This window comes from Phocoena sinus, chromosome 15, assembly GCF_008692025.1.
Source record: "Phocoena sinus isolate mPhoSin1 chromosome 15, mPhoSin1.pri, whole genome shotgun sequence".
NCBI classification, from domain to species: domain Eukaryota; kingdom Metazoa; phylum Chordata; class Mammalia; order Artiodactyla; family Phocoenidae; genus Phocoena; species Phocoena sinus.
The window spans coordinates 81,460,583-81,485,812 of NC_045777.1; the positions used below are offsets into that span (position 1 = coordinate 81,460,583).

The 25,230-nt window shown below is 40.9% G+C and overlaps 1 protein-coding gene across 2 annotated transcripts in view; it reads left to right on the forward strand.

The window, feature by feature from the left end:
• The window catches only part of ZCWPW1 (zinc finger CW-type and PWWP domain containing 1), a 49,303-nt gene that overhangs the window by 5,226 nt on the left and 18,847 nt on the right, over nt 1-25,230 (forward strand). The window contains exons 3-18 of one of the 2 annotated variants that reach the window (XM_032605177.1): nt 1,038-1,097; nt 1,898-2,151; nt 2,638-2,716; nt 3,838-3,928; nt 4,225-4,382; nt 4,703-4,825; nt 10,537-10,653; nt 11,388-11,508; nt 12,132-12,207; nt 12,615-12,719; nt 13,649-13,732; nt 14,337-14,403; nt 14,816-14,913; nt 23,414-23,474; nt 24,170-24,304; nt 24,864-25,217. In XM_032605177.1, the coding sequence (XP_032461068.1) occupies nt 1,070-1,097; nt 1,898-2,151; nt 2,638-2,716; nt 3,838-3,928; nt 4,225-4,382; nt 4,703-4,825; nt 10,537-10,653; nt 11,388-11,508; nt 12,132-12,207; nt 12,615-12,719; nt 13,649-13,732; nt 14,337-14,403; nt 14,816-14,913; nt 23,414-23,474; nt 24,170-24,304; nt 24,864-25,183 (1,917 nt within the window). In that variant the 5' untranslated portion in view covers nt 1,038-1,069 and the 3' untranslated portion in view covers nt 25,184-25,217. Of the gene's footprint in view, nt 1-1,037; nt 1,098-1,897; nt 2,152-2,637; nt 2,717-3,837; nt 3,929-4,224; nt 4,383-4,702; nt 4,826-10,536; nt 10,654-11,387; nt 11,509-12,131; nt 12,208-12,614; nt 12,720-13,648; nt 13,733-14,336; nt 14,404-14,815; nt 14,914-23,413; nt 23,475-24,169; nt 24,305-24,863; nt 25,218-25,230 lie in introns of those variants that run through there. The other variant, XR_004345782.1, reaches the window with a different exon arrangement.

The following is a 25,230-nucleotide window of genomic DNA, read 5'->3' on the forward strand; positions in this document are numbered from 1 at the left end:
AAAATTTACTCAGTTGAATTTTTTTTAATTTATTTTTTTTGGTTGCGTTGGGTCTTTATCACTGCACGCGGGCTTTCTCTAGTTGTGGTGAGCAGGGGCTACTCTTCGTTGCGGTGTGCGGGCTTCTCACTGCGGTGGCTTCTCTTGTTGCCAAGCACGGGCTCTAGGTGGGCGGGCTCAGTAGTTGTGGCATGCAGGCTCTAGAGCACAGGCTCAGTAGTTGTGGTGCACGGGCTTAGTTGCTCCGCAGCATGTGGGATCTTCCCTCACCAGGGCTCGAACCCATTTCCCCTGCATTAGCAGGCAGGTTCTTAACCACTGTACCACCAGGGAAGCCCCTGAATTTTGTTTTTTAACACATCACTACCACTATCATTTCTACCTACTTACAAGTGCCTACCTCATGTTGCACATGGTTCTAGGCACTTAAAACACTAAGGATTGTTGCTGATCTTTAAAACAGCAACTTTTATTATCCTCCAGCATGTAATTGGCACTGCTGAGGAGTAGAATTGTAATCAAGAAGGCAGAAAATGTAGTTCAATTGTCCCAGGCAAAGAGACCCTGAACCCAAGAAGACAGGTAGAGGAGAAAGTTTAAAATCATGTTCGATCAGGGCTTCCCTGGTGGCGCACTGGTTGAGAGTCCGCCTGCCGATGCAGGGGACACGGGTTCGTGCCCCGGTCCGGGAGGATCCCACATGCCATGGAGCGGCTGGGCCCGTGAGCCATGGCCGCTGAGCCTGCGCGTCCGGAGCCTGTGCTCCGCAACGGGAGAGGCCACAATGGTGAGAGGCCCGCGTACCGCAAAAAAAAAAAAAATCATGTTCGATCAGCACTGTATAGCACAGGGAACTATATTCAGTATCCCGTGATAAACCATAATGATGAAGAATATGAAAAAGAATATATATAAGTTTAACTGAATCACTTTGCTGTGCAGCAGAAATGAACAAAACATTGTAAATCAACTAGGCTTCAATAAAATTTGAAAAATCGCGTTCAGAGTAGTAGCAGTTCATTTCTTTTTTCTAACAGAGGCATAAAGAAAAGTGTAGCTTCTGAGCTGAATGATGACAACCTTGCAGAGTAAAGAAGGTGAGTCAAGAGTCACTTTCCTCTTCTTTCTCAGCCGTTGGTCATCTGGACACCTTTCCCCCCAAAGGGAAGCTCAATTCACATGTACTTCATGTCCACTTTGTTAAAGTTACTACTTTTCTAGACACTTTGAGTGAAATACATTTGACTTAGAAACAGTCTTGTTCAAGAAATGTATGAACTCGTAGGGAGAGAAGAGACATTTAGATATTTAAAACATAAATTTGAATGTGGTAAATGCCACAGGACAGGTACAAAGTATTATGGAAGCTCAGAAGAAAGTTACATTACTTATACCTGGGAGGATCAGTACAATTTTCATTGCATCGTTTGTAGATTTTGACTAGGTTTTTAAAAATCTAATTTCCCCTAAAATTTTGTACAAAGTTAAAACAAGCAAATTAAAAAAAAATTCACATTTGAATAATTCAGCTTCCTGCATCCTTATATTTATCACCTTTGACTTACTCAGTGGTTCTTAAACCTGGTAGTGCATTAGAATCATCTAGATAGCCTCGTAAAATTACGGATTCTTGGGCCTCACTTCAAACTACTTCATCAGAATCTTAGGGCAGGGATGAGAGGGTGGGGGGCTGGGAGGGTTGGGGAAGGAAGGCCTAGGAATCTGAATTTGTTAAATAATAATTTATTATTTTTTCATATTATAATATTTCATTATAATATTATTAATATTTCATATCCTGATAATTCTGATATGGTCAGTCAGTGGCAGTGTTTGGCAATTTCTGTGTTAGATTCTATATTTCATAAATTCCATTTGATGATCAAATTTCTTTCAGAATTCGGGAAGGGACCAAAGAAAACCTTTGCCCCACCTGCACAAAAACTGCATAGCCTGATGCCCTATAACCTTAACTCATCGAAGGAGGAGATCCTGGGAATCAGTTCCCCAGAGGCAGAGACCAGGCCACGCCTGCTAAAGGCCAGGTTAGAGAAGAAGAAGGAGAAAACAACCAAAGAGAATGGTACAGGCAGTGGCCAGGAGATAAAAGGAAAGGCTCAAGACAACAAGAAAGCAGAGAAGAAAGAAAAGGTAAAAATCACAATGATGGGCTCTAGTGGGACAGTTTCTTCTAGTCACCCAGCCTGGGCAAACAGGATCTTTTCATTTCAGAAGACACTTAAATATTTATAACATAAATTTGAATGTAGTAAATCCCACAGGGAAAGTTCATCCTGTAGTTTCAGTTTTTGATTTCTTTTTGGGGCTTCTATTTTCTTCTCTAAGAGGTAAAAAGTGTTTTGATGAAAGCGTTTAGCAGGGCATACTGGGCAGGGAGGGGCTGAGGTGGGATGGAGGTGAGAGTAGAAGTAGACAGAAATTTTTTAAACTTTTTCCTTTTCTTTGACTCCTTTACTCCCAGGAGATCTGGGATAGAATTTATGGAATCCTTAGGTTGACTTTATGCTCTCAGTCTTTTGAACTTACTGCCTCATCTAAAGGAGGCTTCCTTGACGAGTCACAGAGGAGGACTGGGGAAAGATGAGCAGTTTTTCTCCCCTACCCTTCTCTCTGCAGGGAAAATCAACTCTTACAAATGCAGAATTTGAGGAGATTGTCCAGATTGTGCTACAGAAGTCCCTCCAGGAGTGCTTGGGTATGGCTTATAGTGAGAGTAAAAGAGTTTCAGTTTGGCAAAGAAATTGTTATCTGAGGGGTAGAATAAGTCGATAGCTTCTCTCCTTTCCTCCATCTTTCTAAGTAAGGAAATATTAGATGAGACTTTGAAATAGTTTTAAATACATCTTCTATCAACAGGACTATAGCTAAACCACCTTAGACAGAGGGTACGACTTTTAGAAAAGTAGATTACATTGACTTCAGAATATAAAAGTAGTCTCATCTAGATTTTTAAAATGTAATTTAAATTTATTTCTATATGTTTACAGTCTTCATAGAAAAGATAAATTATTTTTCCCAGATTTGAAGAACTTAGTCTCCATCTCCATCTACCCTTGTATATTTCTGTTTCTAATACTGCTTTAACATATGCTCAGGAATTTGATTTTAGAATAAGGAACTCTATAGCATAGGTCGTGAGGCCTTCTCCATAAGGTCATGAGGCTAAGGACAGTGGTTTGACATTTTCAGCTATTCTTAGGTATACTGCCATTCCTAGAGAAAGTTTGAGGAGCTAATGATATAAAACATGGTACATAAAATTTCTGTTATGTACACAAAATAAAATTAACATTACCTGGCTATCCTAGAATAGGCAAATCAATCTGGAAAGGCTTGCAGAAGGATATAGATTTGTAGTTTTTCCTGAGAATTAAAAAACTTGAAAGTTGGAACTTCCCTGGTAGCACAGTGGTTGAGACTCCACGCTCCCAATGCAGGGGGCCCGGGTTCAATCCCTGGTTGGGGAACTAAATCCCACATGCATGCCGCAACTAAGAGTTTGCATGCCACAACTAAGGAGCCAGTGAGCTGCAACTAAGTAGACTGTGAGCCACAGCTGAGGACCCTGCCTGCTGCAACTGAGACCTGGCACAACTAACTAACTAAATAAATAAATATTAAAAAAAGAAAAAAAAAAAACTTGAAAGTTCTATGGTGTGGCAAAAGTCCAAAGGTAAGCTCTTCCAGGCAACTGATGGGAGATATTTTAATGAAAATTTACAGTTTGGAAATAATGGAGTAGCTGTTTTCTTTAATTGCTTCTCTGCTTATAGTATTTTGTTTTGGGAGGGATGGCATCTAGCCTCAATTTTGCAGAGACTTCCTGTGCCCAGCCTACAAGATGTACCCAGTTAGACAAGGAACCAGGAATTGCTTCTTCTACTACTGATAATAATAATGCTGATGGGTAAGTTTATCCCAGTGAGGCGAGTTGATCACAGGGTAGACTTAATATTGATAAATGGTTATCCATCTATCTATCTATATAGTCATTTTTCATATCTCTATAGCTTTCTCTCATCTCAGGAAAGATACTTGAGTTGAGTTGGGAAAAATAGGCCAGTAGATGGATAAAATGACTTCAGGAGGCCATAGAGAGCTTACAATTCTTCTGTCCTCCTAACTTTTATCCTTGGGTTTTTTCAAAAGAGGGGTACTACAAATTGCCCCTTTATACCTTTTAATTAAAAATCTTTTTTGCAGAGAGAGGGTAGTGGTACCACATATTCTAGAGATTTCAGCCTCTCAGGAAGGTGGAGTAATCCCTGAGATAAAGACATCTAAGCCAGGCCAGCCAGATCCTGCACCCTCTGAGAAGAAATTCAATAAACTCTCCTTAAGCAAAAGAAAGAAGGCCGCTCGTAAGTATAGTCAGATACGTTTTGACACCTGGCTCAAGTACTTACTCCATGAAATTAGGGAATTGGACAGTGGGCATACTGAGAATTTTCAGCCCAAGACTTGAAACTATTGAGCTATGATTCTTCTTCCTTCTTTAACTGACCTCTACTATCTACAAAGGTTCTCTTCTTCATCTCCCTACCCTACAATTTTTTTTTTTTTTTTTTTTTTTTTGCGGTACGCGGGCCTCTCACTGTTGTGGCCTCTCCTGTTGCGGAGCACAGGCTCCGGACGCGCAGGCTCAGCGGCATGGCTCATATGTTTTCTTTTATCTTCCCAGAAAATGAGAAAATGGAGAAAGCCCAAAGTGGACATGAGCACAGGCAGAAAGACCAACTGAAGAAAACAGTTCAGGATCATTCTCAGATCAGGGACCAACAAAAAGGAGAGGGAAGTGGTTTTGGTGAGTTGAGCCATGGTTTGAAAAACCTACCTTGGGCTTGAAAATTGGAGGTGGAGGAGAGAGGTAAGGGTTAGGATGTTAGAGGAAATTCTGCAAAGACTATAATTTATCCCTCACAGCTGCTTGTTAGAGGATATGGTGCTGAGGAAGAGAGAGAACTATTTCATTCATTCAGTTATTAAGTCATATAATCCACAGGTGTTTGGTGCTTGCTAAATTCTAGGCATTTTAAGAGGTACTGAGTAAATGCAGAGGAAACAAATATAAGCCTGTCCCGCGCGAGAGAAGCTTGTGAGGAAGGCCAATAAAGAAAGCTACAAATTGGGAATAGTCCTGGAAAAGTTTCCAAGAAAAAGATATCACTTGAGCCAGATCTTGAAGTATAATTTAGTCAGACAAACTAAGGTGGGAATGGGGGTCAGAGTGATAATTATTGGCAGAGTAATGGAGGAGGGCTAATGTTTGTAGCTTTTGGGTATTTTGGGGAGTAGGAGGTTGTAGGGATGGGGGAGATAAGGTTAGAGGCAAGTAAGCCCCAGATCTTAAAGGACCTTACAAGTCAGGCTAAGGAAGTTGGATTTTATTTTAAAAGTAAAGAGGAACGATTGACATTAAGTAGGCAAAACTTGATAAGATTTGCATTTTAGAAAGCTTGCTCTGACACTAGCATGGAAGATGGATTGGCAGGAGAAAGACTAGATCCATAGAAATAATTATCCAGGCAAGGAAGACAGACAATAGTAGTGAAGAGGAAGAGATAAAATTGAGATCTTTAGGACGCAAGATCAATATGATACGATTGCTGCTGGGTATGAGAGCTGAAGAAGAGTGAGGCCTCTAGGATGGTCCTGTTTTCCGGCATGAGTGACTGAGTGGATGAAGAATCATGATCTGAAGTGGAAAATATAGAAGAAAGAGCAAGTTGAAGATGATGGATTGAGCTTTGCCTGAGTTAGGGGGTCTGTGATGAGATTTAGAGCTCAAGAAAGGGGTCTGGGCTCTCGGAGATACAGATTCAGGAGTCATCTGAATCAATAGGAATAGCTGAAATTTTCCAAGAAGAGGGTATAGAGTGAAAAGGGAACATGGATAAAAACCCTGGGGGAGCTTAATGTTTAGGGTTGAGCAGAGGAAGAGGTACCCAGGGAGAAAGCTAAGAAGAACTAAGAGCTCAGAAAGGTAGGAGGAAAACTAGGAGAGTGTGGTATCACAGATTCCAGGGGAGGAGAGAATGTCAAGAAAGAGGGAGTGTTTAACCATGTTAAATGCTACTACAGAGATAACAAAAAGAATAAAGATTTGAAAATCAACAGATATCACAATTAGGAAATCATTAGGGTTGATTAGAGCAACCATAGGGGTTGGTGACGGTGAATGGCAAGTTATTGTTGGTTGAAGAATAGATACTTTTTTCAATTAGTTTAAATGTGAAAACTAGGAGGGAAAAAATAGTAAATAAAGGGGAGTGGGTATAAACTAGATGGAAGATTTTTCTTTCTTTTTTTTTTTTAGCTTTCTTTTAAAAGAAAGACACTTGCCCTCTTTATTGTCAGCATATTTATATGCTGAGGGAAAATTGTTTATAGAGAGGGAGAGATTAAGGAAGAGAATGAGAAGAGAACCAGAGGGTTTATTTTGAGTCCGAAAGGACCCAGCCTTTCAGATTGGATGGAGGGAAATAAGGATGCATATAGATTTATTTATTCTTTTAACAATAGTTTTTAATGCCTTATATTATATGCCAGGCATTGTGCTGGGTACTAGAAATATATTAGTGAACAAAATAGATAATCCTTGCTGTCATAGAATTTACAGTTTTAGTATGCTAGATAGATAACAAACAAATACATTGTGTGAAATAACCTTGGTAATACTGGAAAATTTTAGTATGGTAAATAAAATAGATCATACAATATATTAGTATGTTTAAAATTTTGAAAATAAGTAGACTTAATCTGGGAGAAAACAGGCTTGCACCAAAAAAGAAAAAAACCCAAAAACCAGAACCCTAAGATTAAGGAACAGTGGACTAAACAGTCAGCTGGTGTCTAATAGGCATGCGTGTATATATATATATATAATTTGGATTATAGAAGAATAATATGGTTTGTACATACTGGAAAGAAAACTCTAGGAAGACTATGCAGGTACGAAACAAGGTAGTCTAGGGCAGTAAACCACTCCTCGTGTTGTAATGACATGGCAATCAGTATAAAGAGCTGGAGGTATAAGTCTAATTTGGGCAGTCGGGTGTGGCCTGGGTAGTAGTGTTCCATCTGTAACTCTCAGTATTAAGACGAGGGATAGATTTTAGACTGGGAGATGGAATTTCACTCCTTTGGCAGTGCTCGTGAGTTGAATTGTGGTTGTAGTGACTGTGTAAGCCTCTTCCTATTAATGAACCACTCTTCCTGTTTTTCACAGTTGCCATGGAGAGGTGGGTGCTCCTGGAGCAGGAAGTAGAAAGGGAGTATCCAGTAAATAAAATTTGCATTAAGTTCTGTGAAGGGAAGGAAAAGAATGTCATGAGAGGAAATGGTGGAGACCGAATTAAGATTGGGTCAGCTAGAGAAAGCATTTGTAAGGAAATAACATTTAAGCTGAAACCTGGAGCAAGACTAGAAGTTAGCGAAGTGAAGCGTAGGAGACAGTTTTAGGTAAGGTGGATATTGTCTTACTCCAGGTACTAAAAGAAAGCTGGTATAATTGGGATTCAGAGAGCAAGGGAAGCAAGGCTGGAAAGTGGCTCTGGATAAATGTAAGGAGGTAGGCAGTGGCTAGATCAAAGACCATGTTACAAAGTGAGAATTTTATCTTAAGTGTAGTGGGAAGCCCCTGGTGGCTTTTAACCAGGGAAGTGACATCATCAAATTGATGTTTTAAAAGTACCCCTTTGGTGATTAATTGGAGAATGGAGTATGGGGAGACAAGAGTAGACCAGCTAGGAAGTTAGTGCTAGGATTAGATATTTTGGTGGCTTGGATTAGGATGATGAAGGAGACAAGAAGTGAATGGTTTTAAGATATATTTTAGAGGTAAAATTATCAGAACTTGGTAATGAGCTGGATATTGGGAGGTGAGAGAGAGGAGAGGGTTTGTCAAAGATGATTGGCTTCTGGCTTGAGCAGTTATGTGAAAGGAGGTGGGAAAAGACAGTTCTGTAGGATAAGATCAAGCATTTGGGTTTGGGCCCATTAGGTTTGAGATCGTTGTGAGACATCCAGATAGAGATACCAAAGAGCAAGATGGCTATAGGAACCGGGAGCTCAGAACAGAGGCTGTTAACTTACTTCTGTGTGTTGTCAGGTGTGAAAGTGGATTTCAAAGCTGAGGGAATGGATGAGCCGGCCTCAGGAGAAAGTGCAGCATGGGGAGTGAAGACCCATGATTAGGCTTTGGAACTCCAACTCAGGGATTTAGAGATTGGACAGAGAGCGAGGAGAATTCAGAAAAAGAGACTGAGGAGGGAGTTACCAGAAAGATGGGATGGGGAAACGGGAGAATGAGGGATCACAGAACCCAAGAAAGCTAGTGTTTCAGGAAGGAGCAGTCAACTGAAATGCTCTTGACCTGTGTCTGTGACATCAGCCTTCATTATCACAGAGCCACATCGTGAGCCTCAAACACTGTTTCCAAACACCTCTTCTTTCTAAGTTGCTTGAGAGGAAACTTTAAGGAACTGTATGTCTTTAAAAACTGTCATTGGAAAGTTCATCCTAAACCATAAATATCTAGTTTTATAGCATTAGGATGATTTTCCCCCACTCATTTCCTCTTTAATATTCATTATTTTTACAACCACCATTTATTTGATTGATCTCTGTTCACTTTTATGGTCTCTGGCCCTTTCCCCTACTCTTTTTCTAGTCTTTCCAGGTCACCTCTGTAAACATCCAAAACTATCATTGGAAACTGTCTTTCAGACTAATATATCATTCTCAACCAGTACTTTATTCTTCAAAATAAAGTAATTGAGAAGGTGATCCATAATATGAGATATTGTGAAGGGACCCAAATGTAAGCCAACTGCTTTTCTGAGGGATGATTTTGGTGGGATGGAGGGCATCCCTTATGTTTCGGCATTCAAGGTAAAATTTGACAGTGGGCGAGTGAACTAACTAGAGAAACATATTGGTTGATATTGTTAGCTGTGAATGTAATACCTAGGTGGCTGGTCAGTGATTTTTCTCTAGCAATGCTCAGTCAAATGAGTATAGGCACAGAAAAAGGAGAATGGGTTCATTCAGAATTGTGTTTGCTAGCTGGGCGGGAGGAAGGACAGAGGGAAAGGGAGTTGTTGATGTCTGCAAGAGAATCTAAGGAAATCAAACCTGCGTAAGTACAGAGTGAAGAAAAATAATTAATCTTAATTGCTACTAGATTGAGAGAAAGGTAGGGGCCAGTGGATTAGAGATCTAGATAAACTGAAAGTTGCCACAGGGGTCTTGGAGCAAGTAAGGTGGAAGAATGGGGCATTTTTATCAGAGAGGGGTTTAGATAAGTGGTTCAGAGGAGTATGCGGTCCCTGCAGATGACTGGGTGTGGCATGCAGGGTGGGAGTGGGTTCCTGAGATGAGGGGGTGACTGAGGTGGCATGGAGGAGAACATACGGGGTGCCTTGTGAGTTTACTCCTGTGGCTGTAGTGGTCATCTACGAGGGCAGGAGGTGGAGAGGAGAAGACTGAACCAGATGCCAGCATCGTGACAAGGGTGATGAGAGGGCAGTGTAGTCCCATGGCATAGACCTCGAGGGAGGAAGGGTTTTATAGGAGGGAGGATAGTAATGGTCTGCAAGTGTCAATGGGGAGTAAGGATGATGCTGACCCCACTTTCTGGCGTGGGGTATGTGAGAAGGACAGGCTCTTCTTAGAGGGCTTCAGCGGTGGGGTGGGGTCGGGTTGGGGCAGTGTCATTAGCACATCACCAGATTTCAGAAAGGAGGCAGAATTTCAGAGAAGAGATTGAAGACATGTGGACTTTTGTTGCTTTTGTTTGGAATCCCAAAGACTATAGTGGAAGAGTTTGGGAGGGAGAGAGGAGAGGCTGTGTGGGACGTTGGGTCAACTTAGAAGATGTGGGGGTAGAGAAAGGTGGGGATGAGAGTTTGGAAGGTAATGGATAAAAGGAGTGTTTGGCCATTGAGCACAGCCTGAAGTAAACAGTTTGAGAAACGATAGGCTTAAACCTGTCTTTTGGAGAGGGGTGAACTCAGGGCTGTTGGTCCCAAAGGCTGCAACTTGGTGATTTGGTGTCAGGTTAATTTGTTGAGGTTGAAACAGGAACTCCAGATGCTGTGCACAAAAGAGGTGCTGATTAGTTCTTCAGAAGAACTTTTTAGTAGTGACATGCCCTCAGAGAAATGAGGCACTAGCCAGAAATATGCCAGACAACCTTTTTAAGAACTGTCAATACAGGAAACACTCCTTTCTGCCTTGGGGGAGGAGAGATGATAGCATGGTATAGGAGAAAGATTGAGATGTGAGACCTGGGCTCTAAGTTCAGCTTTACCACCAATTTAGACTGATCTTTAGCAGTCAGTTATCTCCTCTGAGCTTTTGGTTTTACCATTTATAAATTAGGGATTGGATGAGCTGATCTCTAAGGCTTTGTGATTCTGGCAGAGGTGGTGGTGGCAGCCACCACCTTTAATTAAATTGAAGAAGGAAGAACATATTTTTGTGTCTCTTATATCAGGCTTTTTCCTGTGACAGGTCAATGTCTAGTCTGGGTCCAGTGTTCCTCCCCAAACTGTGAGAAATGGAGGCGGCTACGTGGGAACATTGACCCCTCAGTCCTCCCAGATAATTGGTCCTGTGACCAGAATACAGGTAGAATGGAGTGGAAATTTTTTTTTTCAGTTTTTATTGTTCGTCCCTTTCTTTCCCTGCTTCCATCCTTTAGATTAAATATGACAAAAGTATAGTTAGGACTCCAGGGGTCCTTGTAGTTAGCGTTTGGGGAGAGAGAGGGATCTTGCTGTCATGACAAGATGAATCTGGCATAAAGGGCTAGAGGAAGACACCCTGAAAAGCTGTGTTGTGAGGAGAGTCCTGGAATCTAAACATATGTTCTGAGTGAATTCCATCTTCTTCAGCATTGGTTTGAGCCTGTCAATCTGATTAGATTGTTGGTATTGGGTTGGCAGATAGGAAGGGACATGGGATGTATGGGGAAAAGCCAGTGAGAGAGATTCAGTGTCTTAGAATTCTAGAATGTTTGAAACTCCTTGAAAGAGATTATGAAGCTCTAGTCTAGCCCAACTATTTTACAGATGAGAAAACAGAATATCAGAGAAATTACCTTCATGATGTTACACTGATGGAAGCAGGGTCAGACTCGTGGGATGTAGGTAGAAGTTTGGAGTCTCTTTCTACAGAGCATAACGAGGCAATTCTCCTACTTCTCCAGGCTCTGGCTGCATTTCCTTCATGGGTCTCCCAGGTGTCCTTTTGGTCCTACCTGCTGCATATACCAATTTCTTCTTGTCCTCTCCTCTGCCCTCATCCAGATTTTCACCTTATGAGGCTCTTTCCGTCCCTTCATTCCTCCTCTCTTTTGGCAGATTTGGAGTATAATCACTGTGATATCCCTGAGGAGACCTGGACAGGGCAAGAGAATGAAGTGGCCTATGCCTCCTACATCCCAGGATCCATCATCTGGGCCAAGCAATACGGTTACCCCTGGTAGGGCGCTATGGCAGAGTCAGAGCATCCTTCATGAACTTGGGAGTGGTAGATTCAAGCAGGGAGGGAAGGAAATGGAAGGAATTTATAATGGAGATGATACCTGCCTTAGAAAGAGCATGGGTGAGGGAGAATATAAAGTGCTAAGTTGGAGGCTTTGAAAGAACCTGTTTTCTAGAGGTTTCACGATGGAGGCGGTATCTCCCTGGAAAAAAGGGTTGGACAGTTCTACCCTGGATGGGTAGAAAGAGAAGAGTGGCTCTAAGATATTTTTTTAGACATTGGGAAATGAGAGATATACGAAGTAAAGAGAACAAGGAAGGGTGGAATAGCTTCTTTTTTGGAGATGTCCCTAGTCAAAAGATTTTGTTCTCAGGGTTGCCAGAAGGCCTAGAAGAATAAGGTATTTTTACTAGGAAGATTCTGAGCTTCTTTGTACATTGATGGAAGTCACTTCAATCATTTGGTAGTGACCACTGTGGAGGGTTGACAGAGGGGTCTATTTTGGGGGTCCTTTATTTGCAAAACATATTGCCCTTTTATGTACATGTATATTGATGAGTTTGTGTTCTGTTCACCTAACCCCTTCTCTTCCATCCCCTACACCCATCTGTCTTCTCCAGGTGGCCAGGCATGGTAGAATCTGATCCTGACCTGGGGGAATATTTTCTTTTTGCATCTCATCTTGATTCCCTGCCGGTGAGTTCTCCTGATTCAGGGTGGGTAGGTGCTCAGGCCAAAGTAATGAACAAATCCATCCTAACAGATGTACAGAGTTAGAAATATAGACATAGCCAGCAGACACAAGCAGAAACAGATTCTTAGCTAGAGTGACAAAAAGATATAGAAACACATTTGTATCTAATTAAAATTTATTCATTACTAGGACATTCATGTTTTGATAAATATGCTTTGGTTAGGACTCCTGAGGTCAGGATGGAAGAACAATGGAATGAGGTGGGATATGTGGGTCCGGTTTAAAGGAACAGAGAAGGCCCCGCCCCTCCTTCCTTGTAAATCCTCGGTTCTTCTCCTGCCTTTTCTGGCTAGAGGGCCAAAGCAAGAAGAAGGACAAGAGTCTATAACAGAACCATCTTTTATTACAGTCCAAGTACCATGTGACATTTTTTGGAGAAACAGTCTCTCGTGCTTGGATCCCAGTCAACATGCTAAAGAACTTCCAGGAGCTATCCCTGGAGTTAGCTGCACTGGTGAGTAACCCTCAGGGGTCAGTTGTGATATAGGGAACTTGAAAAACTAAATCTTCTCTTTATTAAACCTGATTTCTCCCAGGGGAAGCTGTGTGAGGAGAAAGTACATATCTGACCAAGTATGCAAGGGTGAGGTTATTCATGAGGTACACGTCTTTCTACCAGGATTGCAGCAGGATAATGATTTTTCTTAGTCTCTTTCCCTGTCTGCAGATAGAGGGCCTTCCTAAAGACCATGGTTTTCTACAGTTTAGCCAAAGCAGGTGTGATAGAAATGAAGGCACAGATTAACTTGGGATTTCTCAGCCTCGACACTTGACATTTTGGGCCAGATAATTTTTTGTTGTGAGGGGATTCCTAGGCATTGTAGGAGGTTTAGCAGCATCCTTGGCATCCTACTGGCATCTAGCCAGTAGGACCCCTAACCCTAGCTGTGACAACCAAAAAATTGTCTCTAGACATTGCCAAATATATTCTGGGGGGGGAAAATCTTCCCTGGTTGAGAACCACTGAATTAACTAAATAATATTTCTTCCCTATAATCAGTTTGGGCTTGATGAGCCTTGCAAATGAGCAGAGGTTTAGGAGCTCAGGGACCTTAGAAAATCAGGCAGTGAGTACTAAATCAAGCAGCTGGATCTAAAGAAACTTGTGAGGAGCTTAGAAGTACAGTCATCTGAACTCCTTTAATTTTGCCTTTACAAATTTCCATGGGCTTTACTTTGGAGAGGACACCAAAATGTTGGTTGAAAATTTTACTAGGAATTGATGAAAGGTTTGTTTGGGTATAAGACGGGATTGTGTCTCTGAGCTCAAAAGATTAAGAATAGGAGTATCATATCAATACCAGAAACTGGAAATAAATGTAAAGATAATGTCTGGTGAGTAGCAGTTTGTTGGAGTTACCTTTCTGAAATCTTTCATTTCAGAAAAAGTGCAGGAATAAGGACTTCAGCCAGAAACTGGGGGCAGCCCTGATGATGGCTCAAGAGGCAGAGCAGATCAGTATTCAGGTGAGCAAGTTTAGATCACATACCTGCTTCTCTTTGGGACTTGGGACACAAAGCAAGTTATGCATTTCCTACTGAAGAAAACCGGCTGTCCTTCCCCATTACACAGTCTTAGTCCTAGAACTAGTCTTTTCTTCCCAGGCCAGCTTCCCTTGATGCCTTAAATCATCCATTCTTTTCCCTACCCTTGGACAAATGGGATCTTTTCTCAGTCCAAACAGGGACTGTTAGTAGGGGGAATCCCACCAACCTATTTAACTTCGAGTCTCAGATGTATGTACCTTATCTTCTCTCTTATATGGAGTCAGTTTTTACCCTCAGATTCTGCTTTTGGGTGGGGTAGAGAATGACAGTGAATTTCCCCTTCCCAGTTATTAACTGAATTATAAACAAACTGGAAAAAGAAGTTATAATAATATTGTATATTATAATATTATAACATTATAATAGTTAAGCTCTACAAAATCTAGATAGAAAGTATGAAATTTCAAGTGAAAATGGTATGGAATATTAATACAAATTCTATAACTAAAAACCTTGAAGACAGAGGACAAAAATAGCCCCTAGGAGAGTAGTAGATGATGCTTTTGTTTCTTGGTTCCCTCAGGAGCGGGTTAACCTGTTTGGTTTCTGGAGCCGATACAGTGGATCTGACTACAGTGGGGAAGGAAAAGGTAGGATAAGTAGGAGGTTAAAGACTAGAGAGAGAGGGAAGGGATTCCTTCATGAGGGCAGCAACTGAAGCTTTTATTTTATATCCAATATCATCAACCTAGTTCTGGATTCTATAATAGGAGGCTCTTCATGAATGCCATTGACCAAGTGTCCAGGATGGATGGATGCACAGATGGGTAGAGAGAGGAATGGAGAAAAAAAGGGAGTAGGGAGGGAGGGTGCATGTTGAATAGTGACAGGACTTTGAAAAGGGTGGAACCATGATAATCTAGGATCAGATTTCGTGGAGAAAATGTGACTTGGACCTGAAAGGCAGAATTAGAAGACTGATTCTCTGGGATCAGCTCCACTAACTCATCACCTATTTTATCGGATAAATTATTTAGCCTTTCCTTCCTATTCCTGTTCTAGACGTAATGCTCTCTGGGGCTAACAGCTTAGATTCCTGCTTGGAGAAAGAAGAGGAAGAGTCAGAGTTGGAGGAAGAGGAGGAAGAGCAACAAAAAAAAGTAAGATTGATCTTGGGGATTCCTTTTAGGAGATTGCTGTAGGCCATCTGGTTAGCATGGATTTATATTTTCTAAGGAACCGTCCTGTCCCTGCATCAGAGTAGCCCTGACTGGCTGGCTGGTTTTATCTCTTAGAGGGTCTTCAGGGAAGGAGAGTCTCCTCTTTCCTCAGTTATTCTCTCTAATATCTCATATCTCTAGGAACTTATCTTTTGATTACAATCTCAATTCCTACTGTAGTTCTTTGGTTCCTACTGGAGCAATTTCAGGGAATAGCAGGTTGCCTCTCTTCACTGTCCTTTCTTCCCTTTGTGAACACTTAGGATATTCATTATTTTATTTCCTTAGTCTGTTTTCAGGCATATGAAATACATATATTTTTCATATTTAAAGACTTTTTAAGAGCAGTTTTTTGTTCACAGGAAAACTGAGAAGAAGTTACAGAGAGTCCCTGTGTACCTCCTGCCCTCACACATGTATAGCCTCCTCTGTTATCAACATCCCACCAGAGTGGTGCATTTGTTTACAGTTGCTGAACCTACATTGACACATCATAATCACACAAAGTCCATAGTTTACATTAGGACTCACTCTTGGTGTTGTACATTCTATGGGCCTGGACAAATATATAATGATACATATCCATCATTATGGTATCATACAGAGTATTTTTACCACCCTAAAAATTTTGTGTGTTCCATTTACTCATCCCTTTTCTCCCATACCCCTTAACCACTGATTTTTTTTTTACTGTCTCCATAGTTTTGCCTTCTCTGAAATACCACATAGTGGGAATCATACAGTATGTGTAACCTTCTCAGACTAGCTTCTTTTGCTTACAGCTATGCATTTATGATTCCTCCATGTATTCTCATGGCTTGATAGCTCATTTATTAATTTTTTTTGGCTGAATAATACTGTATTTTTCTGGATATACCACAGTTTATTTATACATTCACCTACAGAAGGACATCTTGGTTGCTTCCAAGTTTGAGCAATTATGGGTAAAGCCACTATAACTATGGTTTTGTGGGAACATAAGTTTTTAACTCCTTTGGAGTAAATATTAGGGAGCTTAATTGCTGGATTGTATGGTAAGAGTATGTTTTGTTTTGTAAGAAACCATCAAACTGTCTTCCAAAGTGGCTGTACCATTTTGCATTCCCACCAACAATGAATGAGAGTTCCTATTGCTCCACATCCTTGCTGGCATTTGGTATTGTCAGTGTTCTGGATTTTGGCCATTTTAATAGGTGTGTAGTGGTATCTTGTTGTTTTAATTTGCATTTTCCTGATGACATATGATGTGGAGCATCTTTTTATATTCTTATTGGCCATTTGTATATCTCCTTTGGGTGAGATATCCATTAAGGTGTGTGGCCCATTTTTAAATTGAGTTGTTTATTTTCTTATTGTTGAGTTTTATGAGTTCTTTGTATGTTTTATTTTATTTTTTATTTTATTGAAGTATAGTTGATTTATAATATGTTAGTTTCATATGTGTACAGTGATTCAGTGCCATATATATATATTCTTTTTCAGATTCTTTTCCCTTATAGGTTATTACAAAATATTGTGATATATAGTAGGTCCTTGTTGGTTATCTATTTTATATATAGTAGTGTATATATGTTAATCTCAACCTCCTAATTTATTCCTCCCCTCTTTCCCCTTTGGTAACCATAACTTTGTTTTCTATGTCTGTGGGTCTGTTTCTGTTTTGTAAATAAGTTCATTTGTCTTTGTTTATTTTAGATAATAGTCCTCTATCGTGAGTCTTTTTTTTTTCGGTACGCGGGCCTCTCACTGTTGTGGCCTCTCCTGTTGCGGAGCACAGGCTCCGCACGTGCAGGCTCCGGACACGTAGGCTGAGCAGCCACAGCCCATGGGCCCAGCTGCCCCGCGGCATGTGGGATCCTCCCGGACCGGGGCACGAACCCGTGTCCCCTGCATCGGCAGGCAGACTCCCAACCACTGCGCCACCAGGGAAGCCCCTCAATTATTTCTTTTATGGATTGTGCCTTCAGTGTTGTACATAAAAACTCATTGCCATACCCAAGGTTATCCAGATTTTCTCCTGTGTTATCGTCTAGCAGTTTTATAGCTTTACATTTTACACTGGGATCTATAATACATTTTGAGTTAATTTTTGTGAGGGGTATAAGGTTTGTGCCTAGATTAATTTTTTTGTGGTTCCACCACTATTTGTTGAAAAGACTATCTTTGCTTCATTGTATTGCCTTTGCTTCGTTGTTAAAGATCAGCTGACTATATTTATCTGGGTCTGTTTCTGGGCTCTCTAGTCTGTTCCATTGACCTATTTGTCTGTTCTTTTACCAATACACACTGTCTTGATTACGGTAGCTTTACACTAAGTCTTGAAGTTAGATGGGGTCAATCCCCCAACTTTGTCCTTCTCTTTCAATATTGTATTGGCTATTCTAGATCTATTGTTTTTCCATATAACTTTAGAATCAGTTTGTTGATATCCACAGAATAACTTGCTGGGATTTTGATTTAAGTTACATTGATTCTATAGATCAAGCTGGGAAAAACTAACATCTTGACCATATTGAATCTTCTTATCTACAAACATGGACTCTTTCTCCATTTACTTAGTTTTTCATTGATCTCATTCACTGGAGTTTTATAGTTTTCCTCATATAGACCTTGTTTATATTTTGCTAGATTTATACCTAATTATTTAATTTTTTTGGTGCTAATATGAATGGTATATAAATGTATTTTTAAATATCAAATTCCATTTTATATTGCTGGTATGTAGAAAAGTGATGAACTTTTGTATATTAACCTTGTGTCCTGCAACCTTGCTATAATCACTTATTAGTTCCTAGAGTTTTTAGTTGATACTTTTGGATTTTCTACATAGATAATCATGTCACCTGCAAACACAATTTCATTTCTTCCTTCTCAGTCTCTATACCTTTTATTTCCTTTGTCTTATTGCATTAGCTGGAACTTCCACTATGATGTTGAAAAGGAGTGGTGAGAGGGGACATCCTTGCCTTATTCTTGATCTTAGTGGGAAAGCTTCTAGTTTCTCACCATTAAGTGTGATGTTAGTTGTAGGTTTTGTGTATATATTCTTTATGAAGTTGAGGAAGTTCCTCTCTATTCCTTATTTACTGAGAGTTTTTATTATGAATGGGTGTTGGATTTTGTCAAATGCTTTTTCTGCATCTATTGATAGGATCACATGATTTTTCTTTCTTAGCTGTTGATGTGATGGATTACATGAATTGACTTTCGAATGTTGAACTAGCCTTGCATGCCTTGGATAAATCTCACTTGTTCATGGTGTATAATTCTTCTTATACATTGTTGGATTTGATTTGCCTAATACGTTGTTGAGGATTTTTACATCTCTTCATCAGACATATTGATCTATAGTTTTCTTTTCTTGTAATGTCTTTGTCTGGTTTCGGTATTAGGGTAATGCTGGCCTCATAGAATCAGTTAGGAAATACTCTCTGCTTCTATCCTCTGAAGGAGATTATAGAGAATTGGTATAATCTGTTCACTAAATGTTTAGTAAAATTCACTGTGAACCCATCTGGGCCTGGTGCTTTCTGTTCTAGAAGGATATTAATTACTGATTCAATTTATTTATTAGATATAGGCCTATTCAAGTTGTCTATTTCTTCTTGTGTGAGTTTTGGCAGATTGTGTCTTTTAAGGAAGTGGTCCGTTTCATCTTGGTTATCAAATTTGTGGGCATAACATTCTTTGTTGTATTCCTTTATTAGTCTTTTAATATCCTTGGGATCTATAGTGATGTCGCCTCTTTAATTTCTGATATTAATTTGTTTCCTCTCTCTTTTTTCTTAGTTAGTCTACCTAGAGGCTTATCAATTTTATTGATCGTTTCAACGAACCAACTTTTAGTTTTGTTGATTTTTTCCTATGGATTTCCTGTTTTCAATTTCATTGATTTATGCTCTAATTATATATTTTCTTCTGCTTGCTTTGGATTTAACTTGCTCTTTTTCTAATTTTTCTGGTTTCCTAAGGTTGAAACCTACATCATTGATTTTAGATCTTTCTTTTTTTCTAATATATCATTCAATGCTATAAATTTCCCACTAAGCACTGCTTTCACTGCATCCCACAAATTTTGATAAGTTGTATTTTCATTTTATTTAGTTCAATACATTAAAAAATTTCTCTTAAGATTTCTTCTTTGACCTATGTTATTTAGAAGTGTGTTGTTTAATATCCACGTGTTTTGGGATTTTTCCAGTTATCTCTCTGTTAATTCCATTGTGGTATAAAAGCAGACATAGTATGATTTCTATTCTTTTTTTTTTTTGCCGGCTCTGGGTCTTCATTGCTGTGCATGGGCTTTCTCTAGTTGTGGCGAGTGGAGGCTTCTCATTGCAGTGGCTTCTCTTGTTGCAGAGCACAAGCTCTAGGCACACAGGCTTCAGTAGTTGTGGCGAGTGGGCTGTAGAGCGCAGGTGCAGTAGTTGTGGCGCACGGGCTCAGTTGCTCCATGGTATGTAGGATCTTCCCGGACCAGGGCTCGAACCTGTGTCCCCTGCACTGGCAGGTGAGTTCTTAACCACTGCACCACCAGGGAAGCCCCTGGTTTCTATTCTTTTAAAGTTGTTAATTTGTATTTTATGGCCCAGTGGTCAGTCTTGGTGAGTGCTCCGTGTGAGCTTGAGAAGAATGTGTATTCTGCTGTTGTTGGATAAAGTAGTCTATAGATGCCAGTTATATCTAGTTGATTGATGGTGTCGTTGAGTTCAACTGTGTCCTCACTGATTTTCTGCCTGCTGAACCTGTCGATTTATGATAGAGGGTTGTTGAAATTTCCAGCTATGATTGTGGAATCAACTATTTCTCTTTGCAGTTCTGTCAGTTTTTGCCTCATGTAGTTTGGTGTTCTCTTGTTAGGTGCATACACTTTAAGGATTGTTATGTGTTCTTGGAGAATTAACCCCTTTATCATTATGTAATGCCCTTTTTTATCCCTGATAACTTTACTTGCTTTGAAGTCTGCTCTGTCTGAAATTAACATATAGCTACTCCTGCTTCCTTTTTTTTTTGTTTGTTTGGTTTTTTTTTTGCAGTACGCGGGCCTCTCACTGTTGTGTCCTCTCCCGTTGCGGAGCACAGGCTCTGGACACGCAGGCTCAGCGGCCATGGCTCATGGGCCCAGCCGCTCCGCGGCATGTGGGATCTTCCCGGACCAGGGCACAAACCCGTGTCCCCTGCATTGGCAGGTGGACTCTCAACCACTGCTCCACCAGGGAAGCCCACTCCTGCTTTCTTTTTTTTTTTTTTTTTTTTTTTTTTTTTTTATTCATAATACAATTATATTTATTGATTTATTAAATTCCAATAACAATCTCAAGGATGGGTTATTGCGGTCTCATTTTATACTTCAGAAGAGTAAGGTTCTTGGAAGTTAAGTAGCTCATCTAAGTGCAGGTGAGCTAAAGTATCTCTGTCTCAAAACCCCATATCTTCCCACTACTCAAAACCTGCTTTCTTTTGATTAGTGTTAGCGTGGTATATTTTTCTGCATCCATTTACTTTTACAATGTATATGTGTCTTTATATTTAAAGTGGGGTTCTTGTAGACAATATATAGTTGGGTCTTGTTTTTTGATCCATTCAGACAATCTGTGTCTTTTAATTGGTCATTTTAGACAGTCATTTAGACTGTTGATGTTCAAAGTAATTATTAATACAGTTGTATTATTATCTACAATATTTGTTACTGTTTTCTATTTGTTGCCCTTGTTCTTTCTTCCTACTTTTGTCTTCCATTCTTTTTTTGCCTTTTGTGGTTTTGATTGAGCTTTTATATGATTCCATTTTCTCCCCTTCCTTAGCATATCAGGTAAGATTTTTTTTTTCCCCTTTGGCTTCTTTCAGGACTTTAATTTTCTGTAGTTTGAAAATAATATGCCTTGGTGTGACTGTTTGGCATTTATCCTTCTTGGTATTCTCTGAGCTTCCTGGATCTGTGGTTTGGTGTCTGACATTAATTTGGGAAATTCTCAGTCATTATTGTTTTCAATATTTCTCTTTTTCTTGTCCTTCTGGTATTCTCATTACACATATCTATACATTCTGTAGTCACCCTACAATCTTTGGATATTGCATTCTTTTTTCCAGTCTTTGTTCTCTTTGATTTTCAGTTTTGAAGGTTTCTTTTGAGATATCCTCAAGTTCAGAGATTCTTTCCTCAGCTGTGACCAGTCTACCAATAAGCTCATCAAAAGCATTCTTCATTTTAGTTACAGTGTTTTTGATCCTCAGCATTTCTTTTTGATTCTTTCTTAGGATTTCCATCTCTTTGCTGACATTGCTCATCTGTTCTTGAATGCTGTCTACTTTAGCCTTCAGAGCCCTGTGCATATTAATCATATTTGCTTTAAATTTCCAATCTGATCATTCTCTAGCATGTTTGGTTTTGATACTTTTTTTTTTTGATACTTTTTAAAAATTAATTTATTTATTTTTGGCTGCGTTGAGTCTTCATTGCTGCACGTGGGCTTTTTCTAGTTGCAGGGAGCGGGGGCTACTCTTTGTTGCAGTGCGCAGGCTTCTCATTGCAGTGGCTTCTCTTGTTGTGGAGCACGGGCTTCAGTATTTGTGGCACGCGGGCTCAGTAGTTGTGGCTCATGGGCTGTAGAGCGGAGGCTCAGTAGTTGTGGCTCACGGGCTTAGTTGCTCCGTAGCATGTGGGATCTTCCCGGACCAGGGCTCGAACCCGTGTCCCCCGCATTGACAGGCGGATTCTTAACCACTGTGCCACCAAGGAAGTCCCTGGTTTTGATACTTGCTCTGTCTCTTCAGGTTGTGTTTTTGCCATTTGATATGCCTTGTAGTTTTTTTCTTGATTGCCAAACATGATGTGCTGTAAGTATATCTTTAGTAATGTGGTGGTAAGGTGTCAAGGGAGGGGAAGTGTTCTATATCCTGTGATTGGGTCTAAGTCTATTAATGAACTTATGCCCCTGGACTGTAAACTTCACAGTGTTTCTTAGTTTTTTCCCACCCGCTTAGGTGGGGCGGGGTGATTAGAGTGGGCTGAAGTTGGGTGTTTCCCTATCCCCAGGACAGTTAGGCTCTGTTAACACCCTAGTAGGTTAGGCTCTGGTTAACTGGTTTCTCCTGAGGGTAGGTTTTGTTAAGAAGAACAGAATGCTCTGGTATATTTCAAAATGGTTCTTTCCCCCTCTCCCTGCTGGAAGCATGAAGGAGTTTTTCTCTGATATTTTCTGTGAGAATCTGGTTGAGCTCCTGGAAGGAAAACTCACAAAAAGTCTGGAAGTCCCCCATGACTGGGTATCCCTGGAGTTTTTAACTCTCAGACTTGTCCACACTGAGCAATTCCTTTATTACTGTTGAGGTTTTCCTATCCTGACACTAGTTCTCTTGGTGGTTTCTGCTTGTGAGTGTATGTTCTGATAAGCGTGACTCCCTGTATTTGCCTGTGTATCTTCAGTTTTTTTTTTTTTTTTTTTTTTGCGGTACGCAGACCTCTCACTGTTGTGGCCTCTCCCGTTGCGGAGCACAGGCTCTGGATGCGCAGGCTCGTGGCATGGCTCACGGGCCCAGCCGCTCCACGGCACGTGGGATCCTCCCAGACCGGGGCACGAACCCGTGTCCTCTGCATCGGCAGGCGGATTCTCAACCACTGCGCCACCAGGGAAACCCGTATCTTCAGTTTTGAGGGCAGAGGTTTTCCCTGTGTCCTCACTGTTCTTATGGATCTAAGAAGAGTTATTGGTATTTCAGTCTGTTCAGCTTTTTAGTTGTTGTTAGAACACAGTTACAGCTTCCAAGCTCCTTGTGTGTAGATCTGGAAACTAGAAGCTCTGAAGTGTATATTTTTCACTTTCTCTTTTAATTTTTAATTTACCAGTTTTTATCATGTTTGTGGCCTAACTTTATTTCCTTCTGTTGTGCATAAAGCCTTGCATTGACTAATAACAAATAGAATGGGAAGGATGAACATTTTTATCTTTGTTGTCATTTACTTATTTATTTTTAAACATTAAAAAAAATTATTTATATATTTTTGGCTGCGTTGGGTCTCTGTTGCTGTGTGGGGGCTTCTCTAGTTGCAGTGAGGGGGGCTACTCTTCATTGCGGTGCATGGGCTTCTCATTGCAGTGGCTTCTCTTGTTTCGGAGCACGGGCTCTAGGCGCATGGGCTTCAGTAGTGGGTTTTAGAGCACAGGCTCAGTAGTTGTGGCACACGGGCTTAGCTGCTCCGCAGCATGTGGGATCTTCCTGGACCAGGGCTTGAACCCGTGACCCCTGCATTGGCAGGTGGATTCTTAACCACTGCACCACCAGGGAAGTGCTGTCATTGATTTAAATTGTATCAGACTCACAGAACCTAATTTGAACTCCCTTAAGTGCACTCATCATTTCTGTAGTGTCCCACTCTATTAAATCACAATTATGTGACTTCATTTATATTTTCTTATTTTTCTCTCCTTACTTTTCTCAGGATCCAACTTTGCCTGGTCCCAAGCCAGCCAAAATTCAGACAAAAAAACCCAAGGCAAGAGGTAAGCAAGTCAGCTGGAAATCAGACATGTGCTACAGTTAAGGCAAGGCAGAAGCAGAGAGTGGGAGGGTCTGCATGTGGCTGGGCCTTACTGATGTCTCAGCTCCAGAACCTGAGAAAATGAGCAAGACTCATGCTAGGGGCTTCCCTGGTGGTGCAGTGGTTGAGGGTCCGCCTGCCGATGCAGGGGACACGGGTTTGTGCCCTGGTCCGGGAAGATCCCACATGCTGTGGAGCGGCTGGGCCTGTGAGCCATGGCCGCTGAGCCTGCGCGTCCGGAGCCTGTGCTCCACAACGGGAGAGGTCACAACAGTGAGAGGCCCGCATACTGAGAAAAAAAAAAAAGAAAAAAAAAGACTCATGCTAATGTTGTCAGGGAAGCTGTAGCCTTCTCAATTCTGTGAGTTGAATTATAAAACCTTAGGTTAAAGGTGGAATGAATGTTTTAAATTCTTAGCCAAGAAGGATGACTTCTTGGAGGAGGCAGGTTCTGAGATGAACTATAAAGAGAAGACCTGGGGGGAAAAAAAAGGAAATATTTGGGGAAAAGAAAGGAACCAAGAGGACTCACTAGATTGAAAATGAGCAGAAGATGCAAGGCGGAGGACAAATGTGGGGAGTCTATGGACCCTAGCCATGCTGTCACTCAGTGAGAAATAAACCAGTGTCCACGGTTGGGGGTTGGGGGTGATGCAGGTGGAGCACATGGACGAGATGGAACCCCGCAAAGGAAGACAATGAAGAGATCTCTGGGAAATGAATCTGCAGCTCCATCTTTACCCATCATGGGAAGGAAAAAAGGGCATGGGAATTCAGAACCTGAGCAGCCAGGTAAGGCTCAAGACTTGGGGAAAACTGTGGGGAAATGAGGTTCATGTCTGCATTTTCCCTCCTTTGATCATTTTTTAATAATTTCACAGCTTTTCATTACTTAAAAAAAAAAAGTTTGGCCAAAAGGGTGTCATCCAAATTGTAGAACACAGCACACACTGTAGAAACATTTGGTGGTTATTATTTGATTTGATTCAGGGACATTCAGGGATAGGAGAATGGTAAGGAGGTGGGAATTAACATTTATGGTTATTTCCATGGGCCGGCTAGATAGATACTTCTATACTTGTTCCCTTTAATTCTTTCAGTATCTCTATGGCTGGATATTTGCCATTTTACAGATAAGGAGACTGAGGTTTAAAGTGTTTAAAGTTTGCTCAAGACCCATGTCTAGCCTGTGGATCCAAGTCTTTTTGACTCCAAACCCCATTTTCTTTCTTTTAAGAAAGGTCATCTTTTCCAGAGATTGTTTTGGTAATAGAAATTTAGGAGTTTGACTTGTAAAAGGTGAGGACAGATGACCCAATAAGTCTTTCAGTTTTATCACTTTTTCATTTAGGCCCTAAGAAAAAATTTAAAGCTCCCCAAAGCAAGGCCCCAGTAAGCAGCTCATCTGAGGAAAAAGAAGCTAGAATAGTGCCAGAGGTCCTGACCCCACCAGCTCCTCCCGGGGCCTGTCCCGTGGTGGGGAAAAAAGGGCCTGCACCCCAGGAGCCACAGCCTCAGGAAGCTGGAAGTATCCTCTCTGATGATGGAGCCTCCAGTGACCTGGACCTGGACCAACTCATGGAGGATGTTGGAGAAGAGCTGGAGCAGAGGGAGGAGCCACAGCACAGAGACGACGCAGGGGAGCTCGCCGTGGCCTTCTGGGAGGAATAGCTGTGGGCTCGCACCTCCTTCCTGCTCTCTCATCCCTTCTGTGGGAG